The 25,396-nt window shown below is 37.7% G+C and overlaps 1 protein-coding gene across 3 annotated transcripts in view; it reads left to right on the forward strand.

The window, feature by feature from the left end:
• LOC145664933 (uncharacterized) overlaps positions 1-25,396 on the forward strand; it is a 256,051-nt gene that overhangs the window by 192,876 nt on the left and 37,779 nt on the right. For 2 of the 3 annotated variants that reach the window (XM_081732044.1, XM_081732045.1), the window contains exon 3: positions 13,989-14,129. In XM_081732044.1, coding sequence (XP_081588170.1) covers positions 13,989-14,129 — 141 coding nt within the window. Of the gene's footprint in view, positions 1-13,988; positions 14,130-17,697; positions 17,741-25,396 lie in introns of all 3 variants that reach the window. The other variant, XM_081732046.1, reaches the window with a different exon arrangement.

Consider the following 25,396-nt stretch of genomic DNA (forward strand, 5'->3'; position numbering starts at 1 on the left):
AGCGTTCACCTCTGGTGCATGGAGTCCTTGGTTCGATCTATGCTCGCGCCAAGTGAACCTTGTGCTGGACAATCACTGTGCGTGGGTTTTCTCGAGGTTCTCCCGTTTTATCCCACTTTCTTCACTCGATCATTTCATTCATTTCTTATCATCACTCTCTCCTTTAGCCTATCCGGCATAATCGTGGGACGTAAAACTTAAAAATTTCATTTCAAATCATTTCAATCAAAAAACAGTTGCAGGAAGTATGTAATTTCGAATAAAACAAACTACTATATACAATTCTGAGTATATTATTCTTTTATGAAATTCTCGCGAACCTTATTTCTAAATCGAAGGGCAAGAAGACTAAATTCACTCTTATTATTATAGATCCATTTCAATTGAAGCAGTTGGAATACTTGAAAAAAAAAAAAAAAAACATACCCTATATTCCAGTGTGCCACAATCGGTATAACGCGGCACACTGGTGTGTCCAGCAAAGTGAACTGTGTGACGCAAACTTTTTCCTATTATTTGCAATAATATTTGTCGAGCTTCTGTTATTTATTATTATTATTATTATTATTATTATTATTATCAACGATTCTTCCATGGATCAGCTGTCTGTATACGGTTCAGCAACCACAAGTATCACATTGAGGGAATGAGTATAATTATTTACTTTAATAGTAATACAAAATCTATTTGCTTGTATATTCTACCGGGAATAACTGCATCCGTCTAGAAAGCTAGGACTAACAACAAAGGGATCCGAAGTTGTGACCACACACCGCCCCAAATCGTGAGTGCCACAAATTCCCTTCTACGCCTTAGCACAATAAGGGCTGTTGCGTTCAGGGAGAGAGAGAAACAACTTAATTCCATTGCAGTTATATGCTTATTAAATGTTAACTTATATTTATAAATTATGTAAGTGATCGTATCGTTTTCTGTTTATTATTATTATTATTATTATTATTATTAATTCTTATTATTATACATTTCTTATTACGTTGATTGCCATGTGTATGGGATTCCATACACACGGCTCTCCTGTGCAGTAGAGCGTGATTATTTTCCATACGCAAACAATGTAGATATTCCAAGTTTGTTGTGCTCGTTCTATAGCTGTGTATGTAATTAGATACATATGGCGTAGAAATCAAAATTTAATGTCCATGCCACGTATATGCAAAACCATACACAAAGACATTTATGAACAAAGACATTGAGTTTGAGTTTAACGTCTCGCTCAGCAACGAAGCTATATGAGACGTCGGCCTACTGATTAACGTGGACTCCGAAGCACGTGAGCTCTCGCCGGGAATCGAAGCCGGGTCTTCCACGCCAAAGGCGCGTACGCTAACCGCTTAGCCACTAAGGAGCTCATGAACAAAGACATTTAAAACAAAGGCGAAAACATAGATGTGTGATGTGATTTTGAGTTTAACGTCCCTTTCAGCAGCGAGGCTATATGAGACGTGGACCTACTGATTAACGTAGATCCCGAACCACATGAGCTCCCGCCGGACGAAAACAAAGGCCTTTGGAATTGACAATAATCGTTTGGACATTTCAGTCGCACCTACCTAATATTAACAACATTTCTACGATAATTTCATAACATTGTATTATTTCTTTTGTTGATTACCTTGGTTAAGCTTATTTAAACACTTTTTTCTTTGCACCGACGTGTCACATCTCTTGGATGAAAATACACTAGCTCTCACTGGAAATCAAATCCAGAACCAATGCACTTGAACCATTTGACCACGACAAGGCACATTTAAAAAGAAGTTTCGATTTTGTTCGGAAAATTGTGATTAGGTGTAACATTAAAAAATATATTTAAGACAGGATAGGGAGCAAACGCACTGTACTTTCTCGCTCGAATTTTTACACTGACTTATGTTAGGCTGTAACTATTATTGAAACATTTATTTGGGAAATTGCGAATAAAATAATGTTTTGGAAAACTTTGCTAGAAGAAACTTCAGGCCCAAAAGTAAATTACCCATTGGTCATATTTTCGTTAGAAATAACTTGATCCATATATTAGAATTATTAAGGATATAATTGTATGTGAACTACAAGCAAAAGCGTCTGAGTAATTTCTGAGAAAATCATGAAAAAAGTCACCCCCAAGAATAAATTATTCCTTGTGGATCTTTTCAGGACAAACGAGCTATGCTATATTGTGAGTGTTTTCGTAAAACATTTATTTATGAAATACGAACACAATCGCCTGAGTCGTTCTTGAGAAAATCGCAGGGTAAAACTTACTGTCAAAAGTAATATACCATTTTTAGTTTTTCCGGATGAGGGAATTATACCATATAGCTAGGTTATTTAAGTCACATGTATTTATAAAATATGAACAACAAACATCTCCTGAGTGTTTTTTAGGAAGGTCATCGGGAAAAGCTTACCCCCAAAGGTAAACTCTTCTATCTGTAATTTTGACAGTATATCGAGTAATTTTTAAGCAAATCGTCGGGAAAAAATTCACTGTCAAAGTAAAGTATCTCTTTTGGATTTTTCTTTTCGGAACAAGCGAGTTATACCATATTGTAAGATTATTACAGAAAATATTTTGCTGAAATTAGAACAAATTTGTCTCAGTTATTACTGAGAAAATTGTCCAAAAAAATTCAACCCTTGAGAAAACCACTTCTTCTGTATGGTATCGGAATAAACGATTTATGCTGTATGTTAGTTTATTAATGAAACATTTCTTTACGAAATATGAACAAAATTGCCTGAGACGTTAATGGGAAAACTATCGAGATAAAGCTCACCCTCAGATTAAGCTACTCCTTCGAACGAGTTGTTTCTTAGGTTAATAATGATACGTTTATTTATGAAATGTGGTTGAGAAAATTGTGCAAAAAGAACGCATACCATACAGTAAATTACACCATATATATATATTTTCAGAAAAATTATTCATATGCGGTGGAGATTCGTTAATAAAATATATATTTATAAAAAGTAAATAAAATCGTCACAGCTTTTTTTTTTACTTGAGAAAATTGAATTGTTTTAAATTTTAATCCTTCAGTAAATTACCCTTACTTTTAGATGTCGAAGGACATAAAATTCGAAAGATAGTATGTTATTAAAACGTTATGTCTAGAATTCGGTCCAGATACGTTGAACAGTATGGCCTCTATTTGAGTGCGTGTAAAAGCGTGACGAACCGAGAGACGAATAGATGGACAGACATCGAAAAATCATTTTTTCGATATGTAGGAGCCATGTAACTTGAATTCATTGAAATCTGGTATTCGGTTTTTATAACTATAACCACACTTTCTTCTTTCGTCGCTCGAATGTGAAAACGAATAGGCCTACACCGACACATAATGTGATAATTTGTAATCCCAAAAATTTAATTTGTTATGTTTAATGTGTTGTCACGCTAGAAAAACAAGCTTATGCATGTTAGATCATTTTATTATCAGTTTTTCACGCTACTGTATAATTCGTCGGAAGCATTCGTGTTATTCACAAAGAGAGCTGTAAAATTTAGTTTTGTTTAAAGAAAGTTTTTTTTTACACAGATTTGCATTTGTTGCACTTGATATGAAACAAAAGGAGAGAGGGAGAGAGAGAGTCAATACTCTAAAAAGGAACACACACACACACAGAAACACTAGAACAGACAACGAGCTATGGCTGTGATTGTGTTCGTCACGCTGTGTGTAAAGCTGCAGGTAGCGCTTGTTTTGTTTTTTATAGACACACTCGCAGTGAGTTGAAGTTTGAAGTTACTTCTGCTGTGTTAAAAAAAACGGAGAGGGAATGATTAAGCATACCATACCATAAACTAAAAACAATCGCTATTAGTAATACATAGTAAGCTAATTCTGAATAAATACGTCATCAGAAAAACAAAAAGTTATTTCATTATTATATTGTTTCGGTTCTTATTAACATAAAAATTATACACTTTCTACAACGTTTTGTAAAGAAAAAAATTGAACAGGATCGGATGGGATTCAATCTGGGGTCAAAACAGTATAAGAATTACTAGTCCGTCACTCTACCCACTTGACCACACAGACTTTCTTCGGTTGCTTATCTTTTTCTTAAGAAATAAATGCTCATGGCTACAGAGCATGTCACTTCAAAACTTAAGACAACAGTTTTTCTCTTTGTTTATATATTTCCGTACAATATCTTGGTTACAGAGGCTAATTTATATTTGGCAGACAATTTACACCCTAGATTTAAGGAAATAAATGCAATATTTTACTCCACTTTCCTGTTCCTTGATTCAACTGTCCCCCTGTTCTGTTACCAATTCTGTAATTCCCTCTACAATCGTGCTGTGCTACTCCAAAAATTCCCTCGAAAACTTTATTGCCAGTATACACAAAACCGAACACAATTTTGTTTTTTGCTTATATTTTTATTATTTTATTATATTTTTTGGAAATATCTCCTTAGATGGATTGCTTTCTATTATCTCCACATACTAATAACTGAATTTTACCCATAAACATAAGGAAAATGAAATAATTGAGAAAAATCGTGAGTTACAGTATACGCGCAATTTTTTTGCGCATGGGAGTACATGCACTTACTGAATAATAAAAAAAATCACATCTACCAAACACACGAACAAAATGCACGAAACAGGTTGTATTTCCCTAATCCCTAACTGAATTTATGGTTTGAAAGAAGAGGAGGGTAAAATCACACTTCCATAATGTTTGTTCTAAAATGACAGCATTATGGCGTCCTGTAAACACAAATCCGGAATTTCACTGAATTGCCGCTTCTTTACCAAAAATTGTAGATTGTTTTGGGCTTCTAAACCGTTTTCAACCCTTAACTATGAAATTACATTAAATTTTACCTTGATTTAATGAAAATGTCCGTCCTTTCTAGCGGAAATTTGGAGCAGTTGATGTCCCCGGCGGTGCTCGTAGAATCGTCTGTGTTGAGAATGATAACATTGCGCCGAAAACGACAGGAATAGGAGGATTCCTCCAATCAGGGCGAAATCTTTCAGCTGCGGAAATTACAAAGCAAATAGAAATTGGTGAAATCCAGATATAACCGGATCTGAAAGTGACTATGGACTAGTGAGAGGGGGTGAGGGAAGGTTTAATTACCTGGCCAAATTCTACATTGGTCTGAAATTAAGAAATGTTATATCCAATGGCGGAACTATATTTCGGTATGACGTCAGAATGGTAAACCTTGTAACTATTCAACTTGTATATGCGAAAATGGAATTTATAATTAATCAAAATATAAATAAATATTTTATTCCGTGAAAATATGATTCCTAAAGAGACCTTTCGATTCATTACATTAATTTGAAGAGGATAAATAAATCGTGTAATTAAACCGAAATCTGAATTTTTAAAAATTTCACTAGGTACAGGGTGAGTAAATAAAAGTGGCCATTACTTTCAACTGTAATGGTACATTACATACAGAGATGTCAGCATCACTGTGTGGAGCGGATGGAAGAGATAGCTTTATCAGGGCAAAATTAGTCTTGTAAAAAATGCAAAAGCTTGATTTGAAGTAGGACTATCAAAAGTAAATGAGCGAAATAAGGAAGCAAGTAGGTGAGCGCGTGGAACTCGATTTGTAGCCACCTCCCCATGGTGGGTTCTGGGAAATTTCTAAGTAAATATGCCAAAACGAGCTCAGAGCTGTAAGTGAAGTTTTATCAACAATTTTTCATGACCTACCGTATATTCATAATGACATTTGAAAACATCAATACAATTTTTTCGTCTAACTGATTATAATTTTTAACCACATAGGAACAATATCGCATTTCACTTTTCTTTTGCGTTTGATTTTCAGCCCGAGAATGCTGTGTGAAAAAGAACCAAAGGTTATAGCTGTGCAGCACAATTTTCTTCGTAATGTCGTGCAGGTTGCATAAACCACATGAATAAAAATATTAAAGTAGCATGAGTCAAAGAAAAGGGTTGCCCGAAAAATGCCAATTTTCTCTGTTGACTACCACTAACACGAGGAAACCTTTCTGCAAACCCGGTCAATCAAAATTCAGAAAGAAATTTCGGCCCACCCTATTGTATAAGAGCTCTCCAGATCTTCAATGGTTAGCCTAAGTGTTCTAAGCACGAATGGCTCGGTTTCAGTCCTGCTATGAGCCCGTGTAATTCAAATCCCACATTAACCTGCAGGTCCACGTTTCATATAACCTTGGTGCTGAAAGGTTATGCTAAAAACAATGCAACTAACCAATCAAGAAATACCATAAGTTACCAGATTTTTTAAAACCGAGTACTATCATGAAATACTTAAAAACCGAAAATATTCAAAGAAGAGAAGGCAAGCAAATTAAAATACAAAACAACGACGACAAAATAAATGTAGGTAGAAATCGCTAGTATTACATATATTTGAGTAATGGCCAAAGTCCGGAAAGAACAATTAAACCAGTTTTAAAAATATTACAATATATTTTAAAAGTTATCCCTTTTTAAATGTTAAAATTCATTTAACATCGCTTTTCATACACTGAGAAAAAAAGGACTAGGATTTCCGTGTGGATACATCGTATTTACGCGGGTGCGCTCCTTAAGTAATGTAATTTCATGTATAAAAGTACAGCAAGTGGGAACACCATGTCAAGTCTGGAGTTCGGCGTCGAACTAGACTCGCTGTGATTGGATAATTTTATTCACATGATTGGTTTCGAGTTGAAAACTATTACTCTCGTAAGGTAGGGAGTCACAGATTTAGAAAGAAGCAGGAGGGAACAATCGTAGGAAGGTGGTAACAACATTATATACGTAAGTTACCACCGTCGGAATGGGTATGGCGTTAATTCTAGATTTGAAATGGTGGTCCTACAATACAAAATTTTCGCTGGACGGTGGTGTAGACAGTACTACGGATGAAACAACATTACTTAATGAGGTGACGCGCGTAACCTGGTAAAAACAGCATTTACATGCCGACTGGAGTATGCATTTCTCTCAGTGTATTTTATTTAAGAAATATGTTCCATTAATGTAACAGAGGAAATTCGAGTTCCGTCTAGTTCTGGTGCCTTATATACTTTTGCAACACTAAACGCACATCGAGAATATATACCTTGGTTTAAATAAGAGAAGAAGAAAGAACCACGAATGTATTTGTGTATAGCGGAAAGATAATAAAATACAGTGGAGTCCCGGTAATCCCAACATTCGGTTAATCCCAATAGATCCGGGAGGAAAATTTCATTTATTCATTTGTGGCGAAGAAACGGTTTTAGGAAATTAATAATTAAAACGATGAGAATGGGTGCATCTTTTCATAGAAAACAAAATAAACTTTTGGTAAATACAGGTTTTTCTTTAATATCTGTATTTAGGCCTTAAGCTACATTACGACAATTACACAAATTTTGAAATAGAATATAGTACAATATTGAAACTTATAGGTTTAGTATCAGTGAAATAGGGAACAGGTCAAAACACCCACAGCCAACCACCTACCCAAATAGGGAACAGGTCAAAACACCCACACCCAAAACTCCCACACTCAAGAAATGTCAAAACGCCCACACAAACGGTCATAACCTCCACACAAATGGACAAATCTCCCAAATACACAAACGGTCATAACTCCCACAGCCAAAACCCGCACACTAGTAATCGGTCATAACCTCCAACGGTCATAAACTCCCACACAAATGGCCAAAACTCCCACACATAGCAACGGTCACAAGCCCCACATAAATGGACAAAACCCCCACACAAATGGACAAAACTCCCACATGCAGAAATTGTCACAACTGCCACACAAATGGACAAAACCCTCACACAATCGGACAAACATCCCACACTCTCAAATGATTCTGGTTGCATACCTTGCCCTTCTACTTTTTAATAACATTTTTTAATCCACTTAAACAGATTTTGCAACTATTCTTCTTGCACCGTTTTCTAATGACAGAAACGTTAAAGTGGGCGTCATAAAGAGCCGCAACAAAGACGTTCAATCACGATCATTTCAGAGTGTGGGGGATTTGTCCGATTGTGTGGGGGTTTTGTCCATTTATGTGGCAGTTGTGACAATTATTGCATGTGGGAGTTTTGACCATTTGGGTGGGACTTTTGTCCATTTATGTGGGGATTATGACCGTTCCTTTGTGTGCCTGTTTTGTCCATTTGTGTGGGAGTTATGACGGATTGTGTGGGCGTTTTGACATTTCTTGAGTGTGGGAGTTTTTGCTGTGGGGTTTTGACCGTTCGTGCGTTTGGGAGATTTGTCCATTTGTGTGGGGGTTAGGACCAATCGTGTGGGCTTTTGACATTTCTTGGGTGTGGGGGTTTTGACCGTTCGTGCGTTTGGGAGATTTGTCCATTTGTGTGGGGGTTATGACCAATCGGGTGGGCGTTTTGAAATTTCTTGAGTGTGGGGGTTTTGACCGTTCGTGCGTTTGGGAGATTTGTCCATTTGTGTCGGGGTTATGACCGATCGTGTGGGCGTTTTGACATTTCTTAAGTGTGGGAGTTTTGACCGTTCGTGCGTTTGTGAAATTTGTCCATTTGTGTGGTGGTTATGACCAATCGTGTGGGCTTTTGACATTACTTGAGTGTGGGGGTTTTTGGGTGTGGGGGTTTTGACCGTTCGTGCGTTTGGGAGATTTGTCCATTTGTGTGGGGGTTATGACCAATCGTGTGGGCGTCTTGACATTTCTTGAGTGTGGATGGTTTTGGCTGTGGGGGTTTTGACCGTTCGTGCGTTTGGGACATTTGTCCATTTGTGTCGGGGTTATGACCAATCGTGTGGGCGTTTTGACATTTCTTCAATGTGGGAGTTTTGACCGTTCGTGCGTTTGGGAAATTTGTCCATTTGTGTGGGGGTTATGACCAATCGTGTGGGCTTTTGACATTACTTGAGTGTGGGGGGTTTTGGGTGTGGGGGTTTTGACCGTTCGTGCGTTTGGGAGATTTGTCCATTTGTGTGGGGGTTATGATGAATCGTGTGGGCGTCTTGACATTTCTTGAGTGTGGATGGTTTTGGCTGTGTGGGTTTTGACCGTTCGTGCGTTTGGGAGATTTCTCCATTTGTGTCGGGGTTATGACCAATCGTGTGGGCGTTTTGAGATTTCTTCAATGTGGGAGTTTTGACCGTTCGTGCGTTTGGGAAATTTGTCCATTTGTGTGGGGGTTATGACCAATCGTGTGGGCTTTTGACATTACTTGAGTGTGGGGGGTTTTGGATGTGGGGGTTTTGACCGTTCGTGCGTTTGGGAGATTTGTCCATTTGTGTGGGGGTTATGACCAATCGTGTGGGCGTCTTGACATTTCTTGAGTGTGGATAGTTTTGGCTGTAGGGGTTTTGACCGTTCGTGCGTTTGGGAGATTTGTCCATTTGTGTCGGGGTTATGACCAATCGTGTGGGCGTTTTGAGATTTCTTCAATGTGGGGGTTTTGACCGTTCGTGCGTTTGGGAGATTTGTCCATTTGTGTGGGAGTTATGACCGATCGTGTGGGCGTTTTGATATTTCTTGAGTGTGGGAGTTTTGGCTGTAAGAGTTTTGACCGCTCGTGCGTTTGGGAGATTTGTCCATTTGTGTGGAGGTTATGACCATTCGTGTGGGCGTTTTGACATTTCTTGAGTGTGGGGGGTTTTGGCTGTGGGGGTTTTGACCGTTCGTGCGTTTGGGAGATTTGTCCATTTGTGTCGGGATTATGACCGATCGTGAGGTCGTTTTCACATTTCTTGAGTGTGGGGGTTTTGACAGTGCGGGTTTTGACCGTTCGTGCGTTTGGGAGATTTGCCCATTTGTGTCGGGGTTATGACCGATCGTGTGGGCGTTTTGGAATTTCTTGAGTGTGGGGGTTTTGACCGTTCGTGCGTTTGGGAGATTTGTCCATTTGTGTGGGGGTTATGACCAATCGTGTGGGCGTTTTGACATTTCTTGAGTGTGGGGGGTTTTCGCTGTGGGGTTTTTGACCGTTCGTGCGTTTGGGAGATTTGTCCATTTGTGTCGGGATTATGACCGATCGTGAGGTCGTTTTCACATTTCTTGAGTGTGGGGGTTTTGACAGTGCGGGTTTTGACCGTTCGTGCGTTTGGGAGATTTGTCCATTTGTGTGGGGGTTATGACCAATCGTGTGGGAGTTTTGACATTTCTTGAGTGTGGGGGGTTTTCGGTATGGGGGTTTTGACCGTTCGTGCGTTTGGGAGATTTGTCCATTTGTGTGGAGCTTATGACCAATCGTGTGGGCGTTTTGAGATTTCTTGAGTGTGGGGGTTTTGACCGTTCGTACGTTTGGGAGATTTGTCCATTTGTGTGGGAGTTATGACCGATCGTGTGGGCTTTTTGATATTTCTTGAGTGTAAGAGTTTTGACCGTTCGTGCGTTTGGGAGATTTGTCCATTTGTGTGGAGCTTATGACCAATCGTGTGGGCGTTTTGAGATTTCTTGAGTGTGGGGGTTTTGACCGTTCGTGCGTTTGGGAGATTTGTCCATTTGTGTGGGGGTTATGACAAATCGTGTGGGCGTTTTGAAATTTCTTGAGTGTGGGAGTTTTGGGTGTGGGGGTGTTGACTGTTCGTGCGTTTGGGAGATATGTCCATTTCTGTCGGAGTTATGACCGACCGTGTGGGCGTTTTGACATTTCTTGAGTGTGGGAGTTTTGACCGTTCGTGCGTTTGGGAGATTTGTCCATTTGTGTTGGAGTTATGACCGATCGTGTGGGCGTTTTGACATTTCTTGAGTGTGAGAGTTTTGGCTATAGGGGTTTTGACCGTTTGTGCGTTTGGGAGATTTCTCCATTTGAGTGGGAGTTATGACCGATCCTGTAGGCGTTTGACATTTCTTGAGTGTGGGAGTTTTGACCGTTTGTGCGTTTGGGAGATTTGCCCCTTTGTGTGGGAGTTATGACCGATCGTGTGAGCGTTTTGACATTTCTTGAGTGTGGGAGTTTTGGCTGTGGGAGATTTGTCCATTAGTGTAGGGTTATGATCAATCGTATAGGCGTTTTGACATTTCTTGAGTGTGGGGATTTTTCACCATTCGTGCGTTTGGGAGATTTGTCCATTTGTGTCGGGGTTATGACCGATCGTATGGGCGTTTTGAGATTTCTTCAGTGTGAGGGTTTTGGCTGTCGAAGTTTTGACCGTTCGTGCGTTTGGGAGATTTGTCCATTTGTGTGGGAGTTATCACCGATCGTGTGGGCGTTTTGACATTTCTTGAGTGTGGGAGTTTTGACCGTTCGTGCGTTTGGGAGATTTGTCCATTTGTGTTGGGGTTATGACCAATCGTGTGGGCGTTTTGACATTTCTTGAGTGTGGTGGGTTTTGGCTGTGGGGGTTTTGACCGTTCGTGCGTTTGGGAGATTTGTCCATTTATCTCGGGGTTATGATCGATCGTGTGGGCGTTTTGGAATTTCTTGAGTGTGCGGGTTTTGACCGTTCGTGCGTTTGGGAGATTTGTCCATTTGTGTGGGGGTTATGACCAATCGTGTGGGCGTTTTGACATATCTTGAGTGTGGGGGTTTTGACCGTTCGTGCGTTTGGGAGATTTGTCCATTTGTGTCGGGATTATGACCAATCGTGTGGACGTTTTGACATTTCTTGAGTGTGAGAGTTTTGACCGTTCGTGCGTTTGGGATATTTGTCCATTTGTGTGGGGCTTATGACCAATCGTGTAGGCGTTTTGACATTTCTTGAGTGTGAGAGTTTTGACCGTTCGTGCGTTTGGGAGATTTGTCCATTTGTGTGGAGCTTATGACCAATCGTGTGGGCGTTTTGAGATTTCTTGAGTGTGGGGGTTTTGACCGTTCCTGCGTTTGGGATATTTGTCCATTTGTGTGGGGGTTATGACCAATCGTGTGGGCGTTTTGAGATTTCTTGAGTGTGGGAGTTTTAGCTGTGGGGTTTTTGACCGTTCCTGCGTTTGGGAGATTTGTCCATTTGTGTGGGAGTTATGACCGATCGTGTGGGCGTTTTGACATTTATTGAATGTGGGAGTTTTGGCTGTGGAGGTTTTGACCGTTGGTGCGTTTTGGAGATTTGTGCATTTGTGTGGCAGCCATGATCGATCATGTGGGCGTTTTGACATTTCTTGAGTGTGGGGGTTTTGACCTAGATCCGTGAAATACAGTAATGTAGTAATAAATACTGTACTGTAACATAAAACTGAACGGACAATACTGGTAGTGTACAGTACTAGTATTGTACTGTATCTACAATAGACCATAGTACCGTAATAGTAGTACTTGTTCCAAGACAAACTTAGTTATTGTCTTTTGTCGCAGTGAAGACAGCCTATTGGACAACGCGTACTTTTGCCATGGTTTCATAAGCATTATATCGGCAGGTGTAGCAATAGAGCCTGTTGTTCTAGGCATCAAGTTTTTCGAACATTTTAAATATTTTTTCCAGTACAGTACATATACTGTAGTCACATAACGTGTTTTGAAATACGATAAGCCAGAAGTTCTCATAGTGGGGTCCGCGACGCCTAAAAATTGAAACGTGTTGCTATAAAATATAACTCACAGCTGTTATACAAGAATTATTTTTTCACTTACTAAAAAGAAAGCAATTAAAAATTATACATAAATTTGTAAATTTAAATGTTTTCCCACTTTACAAAATGTCTGCTCTGAAGCCGTTCAACTGTTACATAGGACTACTTCAAGCGAGAGAAATTCCTATTTTGTTAGGGCACTTTTTCAAAAGGAGTTGTACAGTAACTGTACGACGCCTCGGAATTTCGTGGATTTCATCTTCAAATGGGAAATTGGTCCCACAACTACCAACAATTCCTGATTTTTAAATAAAAAAGAAGTAAATGTTAGTCATTCCTATGCTTATAAACATGAAGCCTCCCTCAAGTCTGGGATCTTAAAAAAAAAGAAACTCCTCCCAAACTATTTATTTATTTATTTTGCATGTTTTGACTTGTATGTGAATATATTCCTGGATCCGCCACTGCGAGTAACTCTCGACTCAAATTGGTTTGCGTGTGTGCTGTGAGTATGAAGAGTTGTCTAAGAAGGCATTGCAACAGTGATGCCTTTCCCTACCACTTACTTATGTGAGCAGACCTTTTCTGCTCTTTGCAGTATTAAAACTTTAAAGCGAAATCGTCTTAATGTGGAATCGGACCTAAAATTGATGGTGACAAAAATTATTCTAGAATTCAACGCACTATGGAAAAACAAAAAGAATTTCATTTCTGACATTACTGACCCCACATTCGAAAACGTTGTTTATCAAGTGGATTACCTTTATATTAAAAAAAAGATTAATTTTTAGTCTTGAAAGGTACTGTATTTTCAATTGATATTTCGTTCACTACGAAATAATCGTTTATCTTTAGAATAAATTACTTATTGCGTTATATTTCTTATTTTTTTCTTGTCAGTAGTAATTCGAATTAGTATATTTTTAATACCATGTGAAATTTCAGATAGCATTGCAAGAGGGTCCGCAGATCACTTCCGGAATGAATAGGGAGTCTGCGCTATCGGAAACTTTGAGAACCACTGCTATACGCTATGTATCACAACACAATAGACCCGTTCACTCACTTCAAACCGCGATTTTACTGTTATTCCGGCTAATCCGAAAATCACGTAATCAGAATAGGGTTCGTTCCCAATTAGTTCAGATTAGCGGGACTCCACTGTAATATACAAGAAAGAAAATATAGCCTATGCATGTAAAGTACTACTTGCATGTAAAGTAGAAAAAATATTGATTAGGTTTCTGCTTTAATAAGACAGAACATATAGAAAAAATTGTTAAAAATCATTCAGATATTTGGTCGGTATATTCATATTTCGGCATTTCGGTTTCTCGATACATTGAAATTTCGGTATGAGTAATACTGAAATTTCGGTTAATAAAAATACCGTTATATCTTTCGATATTACAGCCCTACAACGTAGAGCACTTATTCTCGAATTTAAATAAATATATTGTCTCTCTTTCCATGTACTGCGTTCCCGCCGCCATAGAGATAATGCTTTCATTTTTTAAAAAAATATTTACAGGTTCTAGCAATAGTATGTGCGATCATCGTAAAGCAGATGCCGGAAATTTTTCTTTTTGGTATTTACGTGTCCTGCGCCATGCTTGTTTTGGTCATTGTGATTGCATCATTTTTCTTTAAAGAGACACAGCCAAAATTGGTGGTAAGCACAACCTTAATCTTCCTGTATGTAGATTGTATTTTTACTCTAGTGCTAAAAATAGTGTATTTGTTTCGAAGCGAGCGTCTACCACTCGACTCAACCAGCATTTTGTCTCCTATAATCTCATATATCTAATCCAATTTTAATGAAATCTCGTATGTGCCTTTCCCCAAGCTTCCAAAATAACCCTATGAGGTTGCGATCCATTAATAATAACGCGAAGGAAGAACCCCGAGTTTAATTACTAGGGGAGCGTGTGTGGTTCGGATCCCACGTTAAGCTGTAGGTGCACTTCTCATATACAGCTTCATGCTAAAAGGAACACAAAACCCTAATACTAACTAACCTTAATAATAAGGCCAAGTTAAAGGGCTTAAATAAAATCCATGTTGTACAGTTCGTGGCATAGAAAATCTTACAAAAAGTTTAAGTCTAACTTACTAATAAACTCTTGCGCCGTGTGATTATGCATTCAGAAACACATCCCTCGATTGACTAGGTGCTACTGGTGTTCAATCAAACTCACCCTTCTCTCCTTTCCTTATGTAAAGCGGTCTGTGTGACGTAATATACTCTTTCCAATCAGGCAGGAAAAAAAAACAGGAACCATGTTTACAAGTTTCATAGCTCTAAAATCGTTTCTTTCATTCGTTTGTTCTGAAGTACCTTTTTAGAGCCAGAATTAAAAATGTCATGAAGTGTTCCCATAGTTTCATAAACGCCTTTATTTACATTCTTTCCCTTCTTCAAAAACTGCAAGCTAGAAAAGTGCTCGTTGTGAAATCTATGGAAATTGCAATCACGGCAGTAGGTTTTGTGCTTCCTAAAGTCTAAAGCTCTAAAAATCTACTGACAGGAATGAGTGTTATTCGATGATTAATTTCATTTTGTTTTCCAGTAATTTCAAGCAGATATTTCAGGGGCGTCATTTGGGCAGGACACAAGGGTGTAATTCTCCTCACCATTGAGTTTGATAAACACATATTGTTTGATCAAATGTATAGTAAAACACTGATATAAAAAGTGAAACCCTTATGTCAGCGGAGAATCTCCCCCCTGTCCGAACAAAATCTAAAATAACGCTGCTCTTAGCAACAAATCTATAGAGTTACGATAGCACATTGCTAGAGCTCTTACACTTGGTTTCAAGAGTCGAAGGATTTATCTCAAGCCATGTGCGTTCATACTGGACGACACTGGGGGAGAGAAATTCAAAATATGGAGACAGAGAGGGATGATTTATATATGCAAGTTTAGAGTTGAGTTGATTCTCAGTTTAACGTCAGGTTCAGCAGCGAGACTATAGAAGACGTAACCCTACTGATTAACATGGAATCCGAACACATGAGCTCCAGCCAGGAATCGAACCCGGTCTCCCACGCCAAAAGCACGTACGCTAACCGCTTAGTCACGAAGGGGCTCTATATGCAAGTTTAGTATCGGGAAAAAAACTGATCGGATAGCATCCATATTATGACGAAATTTGTGATATTCTGAAACAGAAGAAGGAAAGTTTCCGAACTGCGAGGATCATATCAGGCAGTTATCGAGTTAAGGTGGAGAACTCTTTTAAAGCATCAGATGATTACAAGGGGAGAGCAAGTTCTTAAGATGTGAGGAAATAGGAATTATAAAAAAAAAATCTTCAGTTTCCGGGACAGGTTTCGAACAACTAGCCTTTAGTTATGAAACAATAACTTGATACATTTTGCCACGGAGAACTCTACGCAGTCATGCAGATACTTTTCCTTTAGCTACGTTAGAAACTAATAGAACGGAATATTCCAAAGTTGACTCGGCAGTTACACAGTTGACATTGAGCGTACCCTCTTGTAGCTTAGTTACAGGGTGCATAATCAACTTCCCCTTGTTCAGGAACAATTTTTGAGGCAGTAATATTTGTTAATATTGTGTTAATTGATTTATTTTTGATAGAACCGTCTGATAAAGTAGTGCCAAATACTCAGACATAAGTCCCTTTTGCGAAACTCTATTGGAAAATGAAATAAATTGTCGTAACTTGTTAGACTTTTTTAAAGCGATTTTTAAAATAAAAAGCAATGGAAATGCGCATAACAGAGTCACTTGGATGCGAACCTACAACTTTAAAAAACAGCATGTTTATGTCATTATGTGTTAGATGAATGGTTAGCGTAAGGGACTCCTACGCGGATGGTCCTAGTTTCGAATCTCGAACATTCTTATTGTAATCAGGAAGACATTAATACCAAAATTATCGTCCTAGCTTAATTAGGTGCCGAGATATTGAGTTTAGATTGAGTTACATTGAGGGGCATTCAGAATGTGACTATTTCACACCGTCAGGTGACACAATGACCGTAAGTCTAACGATGCATTTCCCGACATATGCTATTATGGACTTTTTTACTTGTCTACCCATAACGAATCTAGCCTGAAATTTTGCAGTACCTTTTTGTTACACCCTATATAGCTTCTATATCGTAAATAGAACGTCTAATGCAAATACTGTATATTGTATATAGCTAGTTATATTTATCATATTAAAATAGTAAAAATATAATGTAGTTTACAAGCAGCAAGAAACATGAAGAAATCAAATCACCCTACTGTAAAATCCATGTATATAATCGAACAAACGAGGAATTCCAACAAAATTTAACCCAATTTGAATTGTTTTATTTCTCATAAAATTACCTCTATACAATCAAGTAACATTGTACAAATAAGTATGTATATTCTATATAATATAAAGGAATAATACAAATACTTCGTATAGCGTCATATCAGGTAATTCTTATGTGGACCATATATATATATATATATATATATATATATATATATATATATAGTGGATCATTTATCTTGCTATGCCTTTTTACTTCTACACTAATAGAGGAAAAAGAACACTCAAATTGTTTACCATGCTCATATATGCGAAGGTATCCCAAAACTGAATTGTTTCATCTTGATTAATTTTTGTCTACGTGTACATTCTTTAGATACATTTAGGTACCCATGTCTGCGTGTACACTCATGTCCAAAATGATTGTCGCATATCTATAACTGTCTTCTTTTAAGAATATAATTTGATAATGATTTTGCAAGGTACCTTTAATACTGATACTATGTGTATCATCGGGAAATGTATATTTGTGGTAAATTTCATAGGACAAGAACTATAAATACGAAAATTAGAATGAGTAAAACAAAATGTTGCTAAATGGACAAGGAAGTTTTATTTTCGTTTTATTGTTCTTAATTACTGCTTTTTTGACATGAAATTTGCTACATACATGTCTGTGCCGATTATACACTACACATACAAACATAAGAAATACCGGGTGAAGTCATTATCAAATTATATTCTTACAACAACATATTTATAGACATGTGACAATAATTTTGGACATGAGTGTACATTACTGTCATCACAATCAAAATATTGTCCTTGTCCTTTAATGTGTTTGTCCCAACATAATTTCCACTGTTGATAACGGTTTTGAAATCATTCTAGCGCAAAACTGTTCAAAATTTCTTACGTAATATCTCTGACTTCATTTATGTCACCTTATCATTTCTCTTTCAGATTCTTATTTAGCTGTGGAAACAAGTCATACGCACTATATCAGGTGAGAGCGGGGATAAGGTAGAACCATTATGTTGTTCTTTGGCAAGAACAGTCGTAGTGACAGTCGTGTAGGCTGGGGCGTTGTAGTTGTTCAGTAACCACCATCTCCAGAAATTCTGGACGTTTCCGTCTTACAAACTCACGCAATCACCTTAAAGCATCTAAGTAAAATTATTGGTTCACTCTTCCTTGGGGAACAAATTCTTTGTAGACAGTACCATTCATAACAAAAAATACCAATCAATATTGTTTTCACATTGGATCGAACGCGGTGAATTTAGAATTTTCCACTTGCTAGAAATTTGCTTTGATTCAGAATCGTACCACACCATCAGGACTCATGTCCAGCCACTAATTTGGGTCATTATCTAGTTGGCTCATTTCACTTCAATTACAGGGGATGCACGTCACCTTAGATTTGTATAATATATATATATATATATATATATATATATATATATATATATATATATATATATGTTAAAGTACTGCATGGTCGTAACGCCGCAATAAAATATTTTTGGTCTCGCGTGATACACAACAGAGTGACAGCCCCTTGAAAAATCACCAGACTTGAGTTACTTTCGCCATTAGAAGTGAAATGGTTGCCATTAGACGGTGTTATAAGCAAAGACAAAAAGATGGAAATATTTTTTTGTTTTTATTGTATACTAGCTGAAATACCCATCCTTCGTATGAGGGCTGTATTTGCAAGTCAACGCCTGTGGGGTTATAACCATTCATCTGAGCGACCGTGAAAACTATGATTTCACACCAATATCGTGAATTTTGGATTATTTTAACATGTCTCGGTACCCGCCCCCGCAGGCGAACCCGGCCCACATACAATGGTAGCTGAATTTGAAAAGTCATTGCTAATGGAAGTGTCATCATTGATATCAGCGACCGCGAAAACTATGGATTTGGAACTAATATCGCTCATTTTGGTTAATTTCTACATGTCTCGGTATACCCCCGATCTCCGGTCCGCAGCCAGACGGATGCATTTGGGAGTTAATGTGATCAGAGTTTGACCATGGGTCTCAGCGATTGTGAAAACTATGAATTAGACATTTGTGAAAAATAGTTTAACTAGCTCAGAATTGTATACCTTTCTGTACTATTGAAATAAACCGAGGAATAAATTTGATTGTCCTATTTATTTTTGTACCAACCAGAAAAATGCATTATCTAAGAAACACAGAAGATCCATTTCAACTAGCTCAGAATTTTATATGATTTGTTGCTACTCAAATAAACGAAGAGTATCTTTGAGCCTTTTTTTATTTTTGTACCAGCGAGAAGTTGTATTGTTTAAAAAGTATAAAGACCCTTTTTAACTAGCTTAAAATTTTATATTATTTTATACTATTGAAATAAACGAAGAAATAAATTCGGGTGGCCTACTTATTTTTGTACCAACCAGAAAAATGTATTATTTAAATAACTGAAGAAATGTCGTTTATAACTAAGTATGCTATATCTTTTCTGCTATTGAAATAAACAAGAACAAATTTAAGTGGCCAATTTAATTGTAGTGCAACATTTTTTTAAAAAAATGTATTGTGTATTATTTTGTATATTTTTGTACCAACCAGAAAATTGTATTATTTAAATAAGCGAAGACCCATTTTAACTAGCTGAGAAATTTTTACTTTTGTAACACCAAGAAAGTATTTGTACAATGCTACCAAACAAAGGAGTTGTACCAGTAAGTTATAATAATACATTTTTAAATTCGAATTGTATAGGCTACTTTTTGTATTACCAGAAAAATTTTATTCCATCAAAATAAGCATTGCAATGTTGTAATATTCCGTGTGAGTCAAAAATTATGGGTATAGACCGAGTTCGTTATGAACAAAAAAGTAACCAATTTAAAATTTAACTTCCTCTCCGGTCACTAAGGCATATGGACCCGTGTTTAGCGAATTAAATCTTACGTTCAGCGCTTTACATAGCTTTAATACTAAATGGGATGTAAAATTCCAAATTTCCCTCAAACACTAACTAGAAGCACTATACAAGTAATTACTTAGTTTGATGTTTCCATTAATTTCTATTAAGCAGCTTTTGTCTATAGAATGCCGTAAAGGAGCAAAAAATAATATTAATACCCGCTTGCCTTCCACACTACCAGACACGAAAGGCGCACAATAGACTGTACCTGTAGTACAAAAAGGTATAAAATTCTAAGCTAGTTAAAATGGCATTCTTCAGTTATTTAAATAACAATTTTTCTGGTGTGAACAAAAATAAAAACCCCATCCACATTTATTCTGTTGTTTATTTGAATAGTACAAAAACGTAAAAAAATCTCAGCTAGTTAAAATGGATCTTCGTCACTGAATAATAAAATTGTGAATAATAAAATTTTTGTGGTTGCTACAAAAATAAATAGGCCAGCCAAATTTATTTCATCTTTTATTTGCGTAGCACAAAATGATATAAAATTCTGAGCTAGTTAAAATGGACCTCCTTTACTTTTAAATAATAACATTTTTCTGGTTCGGAAAAAAAATATGCAAAGAGAGTACAAAATTCAAATTTGAAAATGTCACATTACAGCTAAATAATTCAACCAATTTTCTTGGTGTTAGAGAAAATAAAAATTTCTCAGCTAGTTAAAATTGTCCTTCGCTTATTTAAATAACACAAAATAGTACAAAATTCAGAATTAAAAAATGTCGCACCACAACTAAATAGGTCAACCAATTTTCTTGGTAGTACAGAAAAGTACAAAATGTTGAGCTAAATAAAAATATCGCCATACAGGTAATTAAAGTGACTTAATTTTTAAAATGGCTCTTTATTTGTCAAATAGCACATTTTTGGAAGTGCAGAGCTATTACAAAATTCCAAACGAGTTAAATTTTGAATTTTATTTGAATTTGGTACAATTTTCTGGTTAGTACAAGGATGTACAAAATAGAACAAAATCCTAAGCTTCGCAAAATTTAACTTTGAAAAAGTGTTACACTATAACCAAACGGACCCATATTAAAGCAACTTCCAATTATGGGATGTTAGGGAACATAAGTCATCCGTTGCTATGTGAATTTCGTAGTCACAACAAAAATGGTTTATAGCATTTTATAAAATGACTCACTATATAGTCGAGTCAAAATACGGTTTCATCTGGGCAAAATTGCAACCTTTAGTTTTACACCTGTATTTTGTTTAGATACCTCACCTGATGAAAATATCCAAAATCCGACAAAATCGGACCACGGGAAAACCCCCAAAAACGGTTTTCAAAATGGCGGACCATGGTTTTCGAAAAAATCGTAGACCTTTACGTTAGCAACGCTAGTAGCCCTCTTAATTGACACAGATACATGAATTATACCTCGTTGGAACGCTCATAGACCACAAAGTCCAACGAAGTAACTTTTGTACCCATCATTCCCAATCCGTAGAAGAAGAAGAAGGTCAATTTTTCTGCTCTTTTAATTGATATTTCTTGGACCCTGGCAACAGTGTACGTCCTCATACGCCGGCAGAAAAATTCCCACGCGTAGATCAGACATTGGTAACAATAATATAAAAAAAATAAGGACGTAGGTTCAACAGTAAGGGAGATAAAAATTCGGAACCGAGGACCAAGGAGGGTCACTGAATATTTTTTACTGTGGTCTAACTTCTGTTTCTTAGATCTAGCATCCTCCCTAACTGTCACAGAGACATGAAGCATACCGCGTTGGAAAGCTTGTGGAATCCTCTTGCCAACGACGTATAGTTTGTGCTCCCTGTACCCAACCTGTAGGAAAAAAGAAGAAACCTTGAAAATTGGGAAAATCTACACTTTTACCTTTCTTGGGTTCTGGCAACCCTGATAATCGTTCTACGCATTAAAAAAACTTGTTTCTTTTTTTAAATCAAAGGTCGTTTTAATATAAGTACTATACATAAAATAAAAATATTCTTAAGCAAAAGAATGTGAATAACGAAAGACTTTGGGAGGCAAATTACACATCTACATCGTGATTGCCTACGCTAACTCTGTCCTCACCATATTCATTTAAACAGTTAAAACATTCAGTTTCTTGGCACACACCACAAGCAACAGCAAATAGAAGGTCATACCATAATACAGTGTACAAGGCAATTCGTTTTATAGAAACATAACACCTATATATAAAGCAAAAATATTCTAAAGCAAAAGAATGGGAAGACGAAAGACTTTGGGAGGCAAATTACACATCTACATCGTCATCGCCTAAGCAACACTGTCCTCACCATATTCATTCAAACAGTTAAAACATTCAGTTTCTTGGCACACACCACAAGCAATACCACATGGAAGGCCATGCTTTCTGCAAGTACAATACGTTCTTGCACACCCGGTAGCACAGTTGCAATGAACAATGGTGAGCAAATTCCATACCCATCAAACACGATGGTTGATGTGCCATATTTACGAACCGTATACTCAGCAAATGATGCAGCGATATTGTCGTACGAACTGCCTTTACACCATGCTAGTCTATGTAACAGAGATCCTCCGTCTAAGACATACAGAATATTGTCTGGCTCCGTTTCCTCAAACTGTGCGGTCTGCTGCTTGCTGAACTCTACTAGCGAATGGGCCAGTGGGCCTTTGTCTGCCTTACGCATCATGCTGGGTGACTCAAATAAAGCTGATGGGTAGGCACATAATTCATGCGCTAAGGTCTCCTCTAAAGATGTGCTGCCTGCATTAGCGACAACTAACAGTCTTTGAAACTAAAGATTCGAATGGACGGAGATATCGCTGCTGATTTTAACACTACTTGGGGATGCTAGAGTACTTTATCTGCACGTTTCCCCTTCACATTGAACAGGTCTTTACCAGATAGTTTCTTCGCAAGTTCTGTCCCAACTGAAAATAAACTATGGACGTTGACCGAGGAATCCGCTGTGACGCCAGTGGCAATGTTTCTCAACGATTTGTCTCCGTCAAATGGTGAGATGGGCTGCAGTCGTGCAAGAATGCGACGTGTGTCACTGATATCACGTGACATTCTTGACGTTTTGGCTTCATGTTGTTTGCTAGTGACATGCTGTGTGAGCAAGAGTTTGCATCGCCAGATTGTACTCGGAGCATGCTGGGATTGAGAGCACCCACAAAGATCGTTGCATCTCCGGCATTCAACTCCAATGGGTTATACCCCCAGTGGATTTTAGCGATCTCATCAGAACTTGCTCTATGACTAGATCAGAGGACAACCCAACCCAATAATGGTTGCTTCTTCTAATAACTCCGAACCCATTGAAAGCTTTCGTGAACTGTTGGATTAACCGTCGGATTAACATTGTTTGCAGGTACAAGCACGTCGACTTCAAATAATTGAAGTGTCCTGCTGCAGCGAATATGGGAATGCACTCTGCTATAGCATCAAGGTGATCCTCCCAGCTTCCTGTTTGGTATCCTACCACAAGCTTCCTTACTGTACTCAACATGCGCTGATATGCAAGCCACAACTGACTTGTTTTTGATGTGTTAATAAGTTTTGACTTTCGTTCTTCTATTTTTTCTCGGGCTTCTTGAAGAAGAGGCAAAGAACTAGCTCCAGTCACAGTAATCTCACCCGACATCAGACTCTGGTAGAGAGAGTAAGCATCGTTGATAGTTCTGTGTGTTCCGTTATCGGTCTCCAGAAAAACATTCTCCATAAGCAATGCACTTAATGCGAGGTCAACCATCCAGTTCACAGTTGACCTTTGCAAGAATAGCCTTGGCTTCAGTGTATGCATGAATGGGAACACTGGCAAGAGGCTTCGCATCAGCATCAGAGACGGGCTTCTGAAGAATGGTTAGACTGGTAATAGTGGATGGAGTAATGGCCGCCAACATTCCAATACCATGCAATGTGCCTAAACCACTCCGCGTTTGGAGATTATGGTCTACATTATCCGCTGCAAAGAGGAGAGTCTGGCCTGATGACATTTTGATCACACGATTACCCAAATGTACTTGCAGCACAGCGTTCAAACCGCTACACTTCCGCGTATGAAGAGCAAACTCCCAGGTGATGCAGCGTGTCAATCAGGTGTTTCGATCGATAGTGGTGGTGCAGCTGCACAGCAACATCTAACTGCAGAGGAGCTAATATAGCTCTTTGTCTGGCTGCTTGCATCAAACACTGGCCAATCGATGCTATTTTGGGTTCATTGTCCTTTCCGGCAAAAGTGTGGCACAGAATAGTTTAGGGCTAGGTGGAATGTACTGAAGAGATTCCTGATTCTGATTACTGGTCAAGTCGTTGGGTGAAGGATATGTATTACTTCCAATTTGTAGTTTGGATATTATGTCGCTTTTGATCAGTCGAGCTACGGTTTTTATTATTCTATTTTTTTCCTTTTCTATATCACACTCTTGTGGTAAATCACGATATGCCCGTAGAATGGGATTGGCAGTTCCTCGAAGTGTAATGAAGTCGTTTTTTCCATTGTCACTAGAAATTAGAGATGCAAAAAAGCCGGCTTTTTTGAATCGATGGTTTTTTTCACATAAAAAGCCGGCTTTTTTGGAAAAAAAACCGAGAATTTTGGAAATTTTGGCTTTTTTCATTTTCATGATTTTTCTATCCAAATAGCTTTCTTATAGTATATTCTATAGTTAGATAAGATTTCCACGACCTGAATGCCATATTTAGCTCTGTAATTCACCATCAAGATGGATGGAGCACATATTTTACGAATTAAAGCTAACATGAAGAATGTAGTATTTGAGGGCAATTTTACAGGTTATTTAACTTTATTTTAACTTTTGAGTTATCGACATTTTTTTCCTTCTCTAGATCATTTTAGTTTGTCATCCGTGTTTCATTTCTAAGAGCTTAGTACTCCAGCTTCTAGCACGAAAGTTAAACTTACGTTTTTCTATATATCCGTCAAAGCATACGTTTTTCAATATGTCCGTCAAACCGTATTTCCACATTTCTGTTATACTGTAGTTGTGCAATGATTTAGCAATAATTTTCCAGATACAACCTTGAATACCAATTTATACAAATAATCAATAGCGGATTTAGAAAAGTACTTTGGGAGGGGTTTCTCTGATTGTTTCGTTTTCTAAAAAGTCCTAATTTTATTTGGGAGGTGCTTGAAGTTTATGAGTACAGGCATAACTAATATTTCGTTTCGTTTATATGTTTAGCAATAATCTTTCGGATACAACCTTGAAGATCATTTTATACTGAGAATCAGTGGCGAATTTAAAAAAGTGTTTTGGGAGGGGTTTTCTTACTACTAATGTTTAGTTTTTCTAAATATTCGTAATTTTTATTTGACGGGAGCTTAAAGTTTATGAGTAAAAGGCATAACTAATAGATATTTCGTTCGTTTTAGACATTCCACAACTTTGGAGAACAGGCTTCAGTCCGAAAGACCGATCCTCTAACCTTCGCAAAACCGTCACTGCTGGTAATTAGTAATAATAATAAAAACGATTTAAAAACAATAAGAAAGGAAGTCGGCCAACTCCTACACTCCTAGTCGGCCAGTACACGCACTATTTCTACATTCTCAGATGGAATGAAGGAAGGCTTTGTCAGAATGGTCGAATGCTGGGTTGAATCCCGGACTTCCCGATAGAAGCGCAAAAGCCAACCACTCAGTCGCGTTTCTTGTGCAGTTGTATTTAGCTTAACTTAAATATATTCCGTAGTCTTTT

The sequence above is a fragment of the Thermobia domestica genome, chromosome 11 (genome assembly GCF_964235325.1).
Source record: "Thermobia domestica chromosome 11, izTheDome1.hap1.1, whole genome shotgun sequence".
NCBI classification, from domain to species: Eukaryota; Metazoa; Arthropoda; class Insecta; order Zygentoma; family Lepismatidae; genus Thermobia; species Thermobia domestica.